Source organism: Limulus polyphemus, unplaced genomic scaffold (assembly GCF_000517525.1).
Source record: "Limulus polyphemus unplaced genomic scaffold, Limulus_polyphemus-2.1.2 Scaffold414, whole genome shotgun sequence".
In the NCBI taxonomy this organism is placed as follows: Eukaryota; Metazoa; Arthropoda; class Merostomata; order Xiphosura; family Limulidae; genus Limulus; species Limulus polyphemus.
Genome location: NW_013666024.1, coordinates 166024 through 178451, shown reverse-complemented (window position 1 = coordinate 178451; position 12428 = coordinate 166024). Strand labels below are relative to the sequence as shown.

The 12428-nt window shown below is 33.7% G+C and overlaps 1 protein-coding gene across 1 annotated transcript in view; it reads right to left on the bottom strand.

The window, feature by feature from the left end:
• The window catches only part of LOC106458082 (nephrin-like), a 103456-nt gene that overhangs the window by 11762 nt on the left and 79266 nt on the right, over positions 1-12428 (bottom strand). Inside the window, exons 8-9 of the mRNA XM_013917537.2 lie at positions 10311-10613; positions 7202-7321 (exon numbers count right to left, since the gene is read on the bottom strand). Of these exons, the coding sequence (XP_013772991.2) occupies positions 7202-7321; positions 10311-10613 (423 nt within the window). The remainder of the gene's footprint in view (positions 1-7201; positions 7322-10310; positions 10614-12428) is intronic.

Below are 12428 nucleotides of genomic sequence, written 5' to 3'. Positions count from 1 at the left end.
AGACTTGGTAATATATGCGGTATTTCTCATTTCTGCCAGTCAGAGGAAGGGCAACCAGTCAGTAGCTGCCAATCAGAGGAAGGGCAACCAGTCAGTAGCTGCCAATCAGAGGAAGGACAATCAGTCAGTAGCTGCCAATCAGAGGAAGGACAATCAGTCAGTAGCTACCAATCAGAGGGAGGGCAACCAGTCAGTAGATGCAGATAAGAGAAAGGGCAATCAGTCGGTAGCTGCCAATCAGAGGAAGGGCAACCAGTCAGTAGCTGCCAATCAGAGGAAGAACAATCAGTCAGTAGTTGCCAATCAGAGGGAATGCAACCAATCAGTAGCTGCCGATCAGAGGAAGGGCAACCAGTCATCTGTTAGCTCGAGCATTGAACTTTCTGAATCGCAGTTTTCTCAACTAATCACTGTCCATGCCTGACCAGGACTTACACAACATTGTATTTTAAAGCAAAAACCTACTGTAAAACACAAGTTTTTTCTTTAACATTAAACCGTCGTTTATACGTCCTCTAAGAAATTTGGTTGAAATGTAAACCAGTACCTTAACAAACTGGATTAAGACAACCCCGCCTTGTTTGGAGTAACTTACAATTACCCCAGATACATGTCTTGTTTTGTTTGTGTGTGTTTTTGAACTACGGAGTTTAGGGAGCCGGCGTCAGTTTGAAGATGTGACAGTACAGTTTTGGTGCTTTGTTTTTACTGGTATTTGGTTAGAGCCAAACCTGATCTATATTTTTATCCATTCCTTTGGGTTAGATCACTGCTTTCAACGGAAATAGAACAAAACAAAATCCCTCAAAAAACTAAATAAACATTAAATGATTTTAACGTTAAAATGAACAAATAGCCTTATTAGCCAGGGTTTGCATTGAGAAACAATAATCATTACTTTATTTGACAACTGAAAATACTTCCATCTTCTTTTCTCTTTATTTAGTTGGTTTAAAAAAAATTATCCACGGTCGCTGTGTTCAACATTTACAATGGGCTGTCTGCACTCTGTCAACTGCGGGGAATCGAACTCCGAATTTTATTGTTGTAAATCCATGAACTTATCACTGACCCACTAGGGGTTTACTTTTGTTACATATACGCAGTTTGAGATTAGATATTTTATCTTGCTGGCCAGTTACGAAACTTAAAATTACTGGCAGTGTTATTTTGATATATCATTACACATTTATCCTTGAATACTTTATGATCCCTCAATTTACACGTGATATGCAAGTAACTTAATATAGTTATCCTTACGGTTGCAATTTTTTTAAGGGAGTAATACCACGGTTGCAATAAAGGGATAAGCTCAAGCATCTTTAGTTATAAATTGGTCAAACGATTTTACTACTGACACCTTTGAAGAGCTTTTTTTTCTCTTATTTATTTTCTTGTATAACTTATGTTCTCTTTGTCACCTTGAAGATCTATCTTCTTCTATGTTTACTCATTAAATTTTACACCGTCTTTTATCTTTACTCGTTGAAGTTTTCACCATCTTTTATCTTTACCCATTGAATTTTACACCGTCTTTTATCTTTACCCATTGAATTTTAAACCGTCTTTTATCTTTACTCATTAAATTTTACACCGGGTAAAGATAAAAGACATTGAATTTTAAACCGTCTTTTATCTTTACCCATTAAATTTTACACCGTCTTTTATCTTTACCCATTCTATAGATATCACACTTTCTTCTATCTTTAATTTTTTACTGTTTGGCTTCTTATTCTATCCTTTACCTATTAAGAATCGTGTATCTTCGTCTTTGATTATTAATTGAGCAAATTATGGGTCTTATTTTGAATAAAGTAACCACTCATTTCGTAGTGTGGTACACAAACTTAAAGGTCTTTTTTTTTCCGACTCTCAGGAAACACACTGAAGAAAGTATAAATGCTATTCGCTATGCTGTTTTATTACACGTACACACACCCCTCTATTTTGATAGAAAAAGTTACTGAAAAGAAAGAAAAAAAAACAGCTTCCGGAGTTAATGAACTTTCCATTCCAGTCATTGCAATTACCATTAAAATCCATTAGTTTAAAATGGTGAGGTGTCTCAAGAGAAACGGAAATATAAATGTTTTCACAGTAGATTACACGGGAAGCACTATTACAGATTTGTGCATATTATTTGATGCATATAAAACTAAGATGTATATCTCTTAACAAGTTATTCGAATTATATAACCAAGAAAAGTTGTCAGTAAAACTATTTTTCAAAGTGTGTAAATAGCTAAATTATTCACATGTTTCGATGTTGTTAACTGACAATGAACATTTACATATAGCTGTCAGCATGACTTGAGTTTCAAGCCTCTTTATTCAATTTACATTAAAAGTGACATGATCGTTCTGGAATCAAGTCGCATAGTCTGAATTTGCTCAGCAACGGAGAACTAGTTTTTAATCACGTGGAATTAAAACTAAAACCGCAGTTAAATGATTTTCATACTGCTTTAATTGAAACGATAAGTCAGCAGCATGAGCAGAAACGAATGGCATGCCACTTAAACCTGTACATGAATCGGTATCTGAATGTAGTTTTAGAACGTATCAGCGTTAATACTTTGTGGCAGGGAGTTGGATTTTTAGCACATACATATATATATACATACATATATTTATATTAGTGTTGCTTATTAACGGTTTGCTGTAGAGTTTGCACATATAATTATTTATTATTCATCGCTGGTTTCTCAAAAATAAACACATTCATTTAATTACCATGTTTAGCATCCACATACAATACCTTTAGATACGGTATTAGACTTAATGATCACTGTATCGAATAATCATACCTATACCGGTTTAGATTTTATCTAATGCATATCAAAGTGTTGAATACTTTATTAAATACTATGCTGATTTCATGATGATGAATAATGATAATTTTAGCTTATTGTTTTATGAAATTAATTCAGTATGAAATTAAGAATTTGATATGCTTTCTATCGTTATGTGCGGTTGCTGAATAATTAGATCGTAGTATATAGTTTTCTTGCGTATCAACGAAAATGGTTATAAAAGTCTTCTTTTCTTAGCAAGTCCTATCACAAGATACTCGATAGTTCGTAGAAATTATTTTTTTCTTTAGACAAGTTCAGTACAATCAATAATCATTTAAAACGGTTTGACAAATGCAGTACGTTTCATCTTATTTGAATGGTCAATTGCCGTGTTATTTTTCACACTTTAACGAACAGGTATAATGACAATACTCTCTATTGTCTCGGACCACTTTCAAAACGCTCACCACTATGTAGAATCACTGTCAGTTTGATGACGTATTATTCAGTACTGATGACTGGCTTAAGCACTCGCTAACATTACACTGTCGGCAGAGTTTTTCCCATTTCTGCTGTAATGACTTTTCTGGCCAGAACAGCTACGTGTTCACATCACGCCATGCAAACCTGCCAGTGTTCACATCAACACACGTGACCAGACGGTCAAAATCAACAAAATGGATTATAAACACAGCCAGCAATATAGATTAATGAAAGGCAGAGAGGAAGAACGTTCTGTGATATAATGAAACAATAAGTTTCGTCAGATGTGCACTAAAAATTCATTAGTAAAGTAAACAAAACTTCCTGGAATGCAATATCCTACCAATTCATCTGTTAATGAAGTGTTTGAATTTTACTTCTAAACACTCTTTGAAATAAGCTTATTTCCAAGATATATGAATATTTTAGCAAGTTTCTTTAACATGGAACAACGAGTAACATACGCATCGTGTTAGTTTCAAACAGTATGTTATATAGCATGCGGGATGATTGTGAAGAAACTCCAATATTTAAAATTGATTATACCTTAAAATGCCCATGTCGTAGAGGAAAAATAATTCCCCAAAAGCACATCGACATTCTTAAGTTTTATTCAAGAAAGACTAGACATGGCAAGGTGTATTCTAAAACCATATTATACTGCGTTCCTAAATAGCTTTTATTTAATTTATTTTATTACCTTTAAACAATATACATGGTGATCATGAAGAAAACTCAGTATATGAAACGATTATACCTTTATTAAAACTTCTTCTTTTAGAGGAACACAGTTTCACAAGAAACACATCGACAATCGTAAGTTTTATTCAATAAAGACTACATTTAGCAAACAGTATTCTAAAAGCATATTACATTGCATTCCTAAATTGATTTTCCCCTGAAGGAACCTTATTTTGTTTACCTTTTTTTTTAACAATACGAGGTTGTTGATTTCAATAAAGTGCGTGTCAGTGTGTAGGATATGTCAAGGATCAATAGACACTCTAAGAACAAACGGTGCTTGCAGTAACTTCATTCAGGAATAGGCTTCTTATGCTGATTGATACTGACGAAAAACACACTGTACCATGTCCAAATATTTCCAAATAAAACTTGCGATTCTCAGAATTCCCAGTTACAAATATTTTGTAAAGATATGATCTCTTCAAGTACGAGGTTTTCTTTATAATCACTCTGTAAATTCACTAATAGTCACCTAGTCAGTTTCACGAGGGTTTTGAACCATCTAGTTTACATTAAAACAACATAAATACCCAAAGGTATACAAATGTCGTATAAAGTTGGCTGATGCAGTTAGATCATGGTCTCATTAAGAATCGATTTTAAAATGGGTAGGTTTGTAGACATGTTATCTCAATTATTGTAATTTACTAAGAGTAAAATCAAAAAAGCACGTTCTTGAAATTTTCAGCACATAAATGCACGCAACTGTACAGTTAGTAAAGTTTTAGGGAGGTTAATACTAAAACATAAATAGTTACTTCGCAAGTTCATTTTGGTAGGTTATTAACTTTGGATAAAATGAAGAAATGAGTTATTTGTGAAATGCGGCCGTTTATATGACAACTATACATTTGTTGTATAGTACAAAAGCTACTTGAAACGTATTTTATATCTTCGTAAAGTTTGGGTTAAAATGTCCTATTCATAACGCGTGGATTAAAATACACTAGCTAAAACTTTTTTTTTTTATTCACAACGCAAGACGTACACTGGCTAGCCACTTTATTCGGACCTACAAATAATAACTGGTTAGTCCGTATTTTTGCCCAAAAACTGCCATGGTTCAACTTGCTGAAAAGGGTTTTTTCCAATTTAGTCATTGATATTGTATGCGATTTATGGAGCGAAGGAGGAAGAAAATCTTGATGTGAAATGCATATTTCAAAGTTGCCATAGATTGTGGTTGCCATAGAAGAACCCTGTCTTGCTTCTCAACCATGCTCGCACAATTTGGGCATGGTAAATGGGAGCAATGTCTTCTCTGAAATAGTCCTCCCCATCAGGGTACCCATGAAGCATTACCGAATGTGCTTGATCAGGAATTATACTTAAGTAAGCTGTGGTGTTTATTCTGCTTTCTAATGGGTTCAAATGGCTTAAGGTATACACGTCTTAAACTATGACTTCACCACCAGAGGTCTAGGACAGTTAGTACCACACAAGAAGACATTTTTCTTGTTGGTAATTGAGTCCAGTGGTTTATGCAATAATCTTCTACTGGCATAGTCTTTTGGTGCAATGTTCTTTGAAAGGAACGGGTAGAGATGGGTGTGGATTGCTCTACATTGAATGTATCTGTCAATTGATGTATTGTTTGATGACCGTTGAGCCTTACCATCCTGTCCAACTGCCTTTCTCCTTTTTCCATTGCTAAGTGTTTGCGGTCAAAATCACCCTCGCATTTTATTCACCTTTTGGTAATGCTGGTAAACTCGGATAACCAATGTTTTGGAGCAGCCTACCAACGAAACTGTCTTGGCTAATGTGACACCTACTATATGTGCACCCATTATCATGCCTCTTTTTAATACTATAATTCCTTTGACTTTCCCCATATCTGCTTCAATGACTGCAAATGTGCCTGTTCCAATAATGTATAGTGCTACAGGAGTCATCTGACACATCATGTGATCAGTCTACTTTGCAGCTGTAGATCTGATCAGGCTCAAATCTGAAAGACTACGTAAGTCCCAATAAATTGGCTAGCCAGTATGTTAAACTGCAAGCGCTTTTTCATGTTTTTCTTAGAGTACAGATCTTTAAAAGTTTACGTGCCAAATTCGAAACGAAAGATTATCTTACATAAGCTTTAGGCACATAAAACACACATTAAATCACTACCTACTAAGGAAAAGTTCAGCTGATATATATATATATATATATGATGGCAAAAAACACAACTCTGTTATATGTATATATATTAGTTTTAAAAACATACCAATCTCTTAATGAAAAGTAAAATATTATAAAATCTTACAATCTATTCTACTCAATTAAATGATCAACAAATTCACAGTGTACCGCTGTTATAGAATTATAAATTTTACAATACAATTTGTTGATGGTTTAAAATTCTTATTCTAATAGTTTCAATTCAACTTCACGACTGTGTGCCCTTCATAATTACAACAGGGAATGGTATAAATAATTTAGATATTATCTAAACGAGAATTTTATTATTTTCTGTGAACCGTAGTTTAAGATAGTACAGATTTTCAAAAATGTTAATATCGACAAAACGCAAAATGTTCATACACTGTTGGGTAACACATGGTATGTATGGTAAAAATCGCACCAATCGTTTATAAGATTAAGATACAACTATGTACTGGATGATTAGCTTAATATTAAGTGATATCATTTTATTCCATTCAACAGGCTATAAGAAAATATCAGAGTCAGTCACTTCAAAATACCCCAAATAATTGAATAAATATGAGCAGATGTTCTATAATATATTCATTTCTAATGATCTAAACTTCTATCAAGAAATAGTATACACTGCTGTAGTAAAATTTATATATTATAATGTTTATCTAGTACCCCTTAGCTACTTAATAAATATATTTAGAAAAATGTATCATATCAAACATACGATAGTTTTTCCCTGCCACACAAAGGGTTGATGCATTACATTTATTATTATCTTCAAATCTCTTACAAGTTCAACCCATTTCTTAACATAATATTTTTCTACTTCTTAGCACTACTGAAAAAAACAAAAAAAAAACATGCAAGACTTAATGAGGCACTTCCGAGAAAGAAAAAGGCAAATGCAGAAAACTAATGTACGAGCCAAATGTAACGGAATGCGTCGTTAGTTTATGTAGTACGTAACCAGAAAATATTGTTTCACATTAATTCATATCGGAGACCAAACTTATCAAAATAAAAGTTACCTCTTCTTCTCCTACATTTGACTACCAGGACAATTATTACAGATATAATGATGAGTCCTACCGCCACAGATATTAGCACCACCAGGACTGGACTAAAGGTAAGTTTCCAATTACTTTTATCTGGAAAGAAAATCCTACAATAAATAGTTTTCCTCAGTTCTTATGATAAAATAAGAACTTATAAAATACGGCTATTTACAAACAGTAACTCCCAGTAGCTCAAAATTATGTCTGAAGGCTTATACGCTAAGAAATGGGTTTCAAGACCTGTGGTAGACACAACACAGATAGCCCATTGTATAGTCTGTGCTTAACAACAAACAAACAGATAAAAACACTATTATTAAATGATTTTCAAAATCTTCAATTTAGTGACAATATTATTATTTACAAAATAATTCAGATGGAGTGTATTCTGTTTGTATTAAACTATTCGAAATCGTTTTATTATATGAAAGCATAGTTATATACATGTTGTTATATTGTGAGATTTGATTCAAGTTATCTGGCATATATAACACAATACATCAGTCTTACAGTAATATTACGTAAATACCAGATCAGAAATTATGTTTAAAGTATTAAAGAAGTGACCTGAATTCATTTTTGTTGATTTCTATTTATTTTCTCATCAATGCATTTGACTTAAATTGTTTCCCCAGAATTGTATCACTGCCTACCATTGTTACACTAAAGAGATATCAACTTTCTCTCTCTCGTGCCCCCCCCCCCCAGTGGCACAGCGGTATGACTGCAGGCTTACAACGGTAGAAACCAGGGTTTCGATACCCGTGGTTGGCAGAGCACGGATAGCTTTGCGCTTAATTACACACAAACAAACTCTCTCTTATGTTTTTGTAGGTTGAGTTACTTTTTTCAATTACAGTTTTTCAATAAATTACTTCAACATTAAGATGGAATGCAAAGGAATTGGACACTAAAGAAATTTTCGTCTTCATCAAAACCGTTCTAAATAAGAGACGTTGTTTCATCCCTCGTCTATAGGATTTTAACTGTCCATTTGAATCACATCGTTTAAAGTAGTTTCACATTTTTTTCTTGAATTCTTTGTTTGTTTGTAGTTAAACACAACGCTACACATTGGGCTATCTGTGCTTTACCCACCACGGGTATCGAAACCCGATTTCTAGCATTGTAAGTCCGCAGACATACCGCTGTGCCATTGGGGGGCATTTTTTTTTGAATACATGAAACTGCATTTCATTTATTTAGATGGTCATAAAGATTTCGTTAAACTCAAACAATGGCTAAGAAATACGACAAACGTAAGCTTCTTCATACCAAACAGAGTACAGTGTAATATCCAAAAAACAAAAAGATGTACATGTAAAAATATTTCCTATTATTGAAGAGATAACTACACTGAAGTGGCAATCTACCTTCTTCCGTAATACGAATACAGTAAAAATGTGTAGAAAGCCACATGAAGGACTTCAACCTCCCTGTGTCTTTCCGGTTGTGCAAGCTGCTGGTGGTAACCTAATGATCTGTAGAACGTTCTCGTGGCAGGGGTTGGATCATTTGATTCTTTTAACGATACTAATGACACCCTGAGTGAATCTAAACGTTGGTTCCGAGTATGTCCACCCCTAAAATGCTGCATATCCACCTTAATGGACAAGGAGGTGTCTTCAACAACCTTGTACTGATCGAAATTGGTTCAAAGAGAATGACTGTGACTTCCTTGGTCAGCACAACCACCATATCTATTGCAATTAAGCATATCTTTTAGCCGCGGCATAATGGCTCTGAGTTTGTTTGTTTTTTTCAAGTACAAACTCTTATCTCAAAGCTCCATCATCTCTTGACCGATTTGAGATCTAATTTCAATTTTTGGACTCATGAGGTCAAACCTTTTTGACTGATATACTTGACCACGCCCAAGGTCTCGTAGGTTAATCTACTCTAATCCTGCCTAAAAGAATTTCAATTTGAGGGTAGGCTGGTAGAGTAATAAAATCGAAGCGGGTATACGCGCGCCCCACGCTTGGTATTGGTGGCGCACAAAAACACACCTAATAAAAAGAGAAAAAAAAAAGAGGTATCATAGTTTAATTTACTCTAATCTTGCCTAAAATAATTTCAAGAGCCGCGGCTGTTCGTTAATGTGAAAGTCATTTTGTCACTATAGCCCTCTACCGACATGTATGAAGCACTATAGGTCACTCGCCTTAACGAATGGGTTACAATCTAATGAGCCACATAGTTTAGCTATTATTAATACTACAAAACATAAAACGTCAAACCGATACCATGCGTTTGTCCTAGCAAAGTATACTACCCCAGTAGCTCAGCAACAAGTATGCAGGTTTAAAACACTAAAAATTAGGGTTTCGATCCACGTAGTGAAGAAAGTACAGTTAGTCCACTGTGTAGTTTTGTGCTTAACAATATTCAAACAAACAACTAGCCTAACAACATAGCCAGTTAATGTAATAATCACATTATTTTGATTATTGATGAGAGACAGGAAATTTGAATATAAAACACTTTATGGCATTTGACATTCATCGTATAATTTTTCCATAGCTTCAGAATTGTTAGCTAATCCCAACGTACGAGTCTCTTGACAAAAGCAATATTCCCTGAAATAGGTTAATTAAATTTTTTTTATTAAACAACAGAGTAAAAGACGATCATACTTCTTTCTTATGAAATGGTAAAAAACGTTAAACTAAATTTTGAGAAAAAGTTTAGAAAAAAACGCCTTTTATACTCCAGATATACATATATTATTCTAACCAACGTTTCGAGGTTAATATACACAACGCAACACATGAAGCCGAACCTTTTTGTAATAATTGACAATTTGTTTAACTCTTTCAAAATGTTTAGTGCAACTGGAGAGATTTACTGATTTTGCTGAAACATTTAGAAAAAAACGCCCCTTATACTCCATATATATATATATATATATATATACATATAAAAGAATTTGGCGAAACGTTGGTTAAAATGATAAAAACAATCTTTTTTTATATATCTGGAGTATAAAAGTCGTTTTCTTTCTAAACTTTTTATCAAGATGTGCACAAACCAAAATATCAGTTATTGCTAAAGGTTCGGCTTCACGTGTTGAATAACGTACCATTGTGAGGTTGAGTCTCTGGGTTATGTAGGGTTTTTGCTGTAAGAACCTTGGTCTGACTTCTTCCTTTAGAATTCACAGCATACACCACCACAAGAAAGCTTGATGATGATGGAAGATTACGAGCCAGAAAAATTGAAACTGCTGCCGTCATATTGGCTCGTAACCGTTGGTAAGCCATATCGTGCACTTCCATAACAAAATGTTGTCGGAGGCCACCATCATAACCAGGTTCGCACCGAACACAGAAACTGTGATCTGTGTGATTAAAGACGGCACAGCTGGTCACTGGGTCAGGCACACCTAGAAAAAGTTAAATACACGAGATTAAACAAGCGGACTTCAGGAACTCTACTGTAGCTGATCGAGATTGACGAGTAGTCGGTACTAGTCTAGCGACTTATTAGCAATTTCATCGAATAAAATGGAAAACATTTTATCATATCAATTTTGATTTGGATCAAACAGAATTACTGATCTATTTTGTAAAGCAACAAAGCACGTCACATTTTGTTGTTGTTGTTTTGTAACACTTAAATTCTTAGACTAGAATCATTTTGGGTTTTTCTTGATGTACACAAAACAGTAAATAACTAACATAATCCGTTCAATGTTCATTCTTTAATAAAGTACTAAGTAATTAAATGTTCTATTTGTTTAGAATTATTGAATTTGTTTTGGGGGTGGTTGTAAAAGAATGAATTGTTATACAGATTTAAAAAAAAAGTCAGTCATTAATATAAATTATGACATCATAGATAGCTCTTGTGAATTAATGAATTCTTTCAAAAACGTACGAATGCAACTAGTTAATCCCTGATTTCTATGGTCATTAGGTTATAATAATAATAAGTTGGCAAACAAAAATGTATAAGTATAATGAAGTGATTTATTTTTGGGGAGAACATAATGAATCGTGCCCCTCAGTGGCACAGGGGTATGTCTGTGGACTTACAACGCTAGAAACCGAGTTCCATGGTGGGCAGAGTACAGATAGCCCATTGTGTAACTTTGTGCTTAACTTCAAACAATACTGAATCATTGTTTGCCATCGTATTATTATATTAGCCTAATGTCCTTTCGTACTCGACTGTTGGGTTATATTATATATCCACTATGTTTAAGTTAGTAATAGGCTGTTTATGACACAGAAGTAAGCCAACTTATTTTACATTTACACAACTTTGGTGCTTCCACGATCTTTCTTTTAAAGGTAAAAACATGTAAAAATAATAATAAAAAAATGTTAGTACATTACATGTTTCCAATGTAAAATCAAGCATAATTGTAGAACCAGCGTACACTGATGCGTTTTTAATAAAGTCTTAGATTCAAAAATTAGGGGTTTGATATATTATTCTCAACGTAGAAAGAAACGCATCTATGCCGTTAAGTGTTAATGAAAAATCATTATTATAATACGGTATCCACAGCTTCAAGATCTAATGGAAAATAAAGGTTTAAAAATTCTTAGAACTTGTGATTCCCGTTGTATAGTTTCTAAGCTGCGTTCATAAAAGTTGCAGTAACGTAATATCCAGATTGCAATATTCCAATTTGAGATGCGCTTGTCCTGTTACTTTACTTGAAATGTATAAGTTTACGCATAAAAAATGTTTTGGAGACAGTTAAGTAATGGGTTTCGAGACATTACAGAATTGTATAGTTTTGAATGCCTAAAAGCTTTTAACCACTAGATTTTAACATAACTTGTGGAGTGCATAAAATAAATCAACCACAGTTCCATTTAAAAACAAAAATAAGAACCTGAAAGTCACTAGTTTATCAAACGCTTTTACGTCAGATTTGTATTGTTTCTTCTTATTTCTTTTTAATTTTTCATTAAAAAAGCTTCTTTAAGACTTCGCAGGACAGAATACTATACTGATCGTTTTTATAATAACCTCAATTACGTTAATTTTAAAAAGTTTAAAAACTTTCTAGGAACTACTTATTGTGTTACACAGAATGTAATCACGTTATAGAACTACTTACTGTGACGCATAGAATGTAATCATGTTATAGAACTACTTATTCCGATACACAGAATGTAATCACGTTATAGAACTACTTACTGTGACGCATAGAATGTAATCATGTTATAGAACTACTTATTCC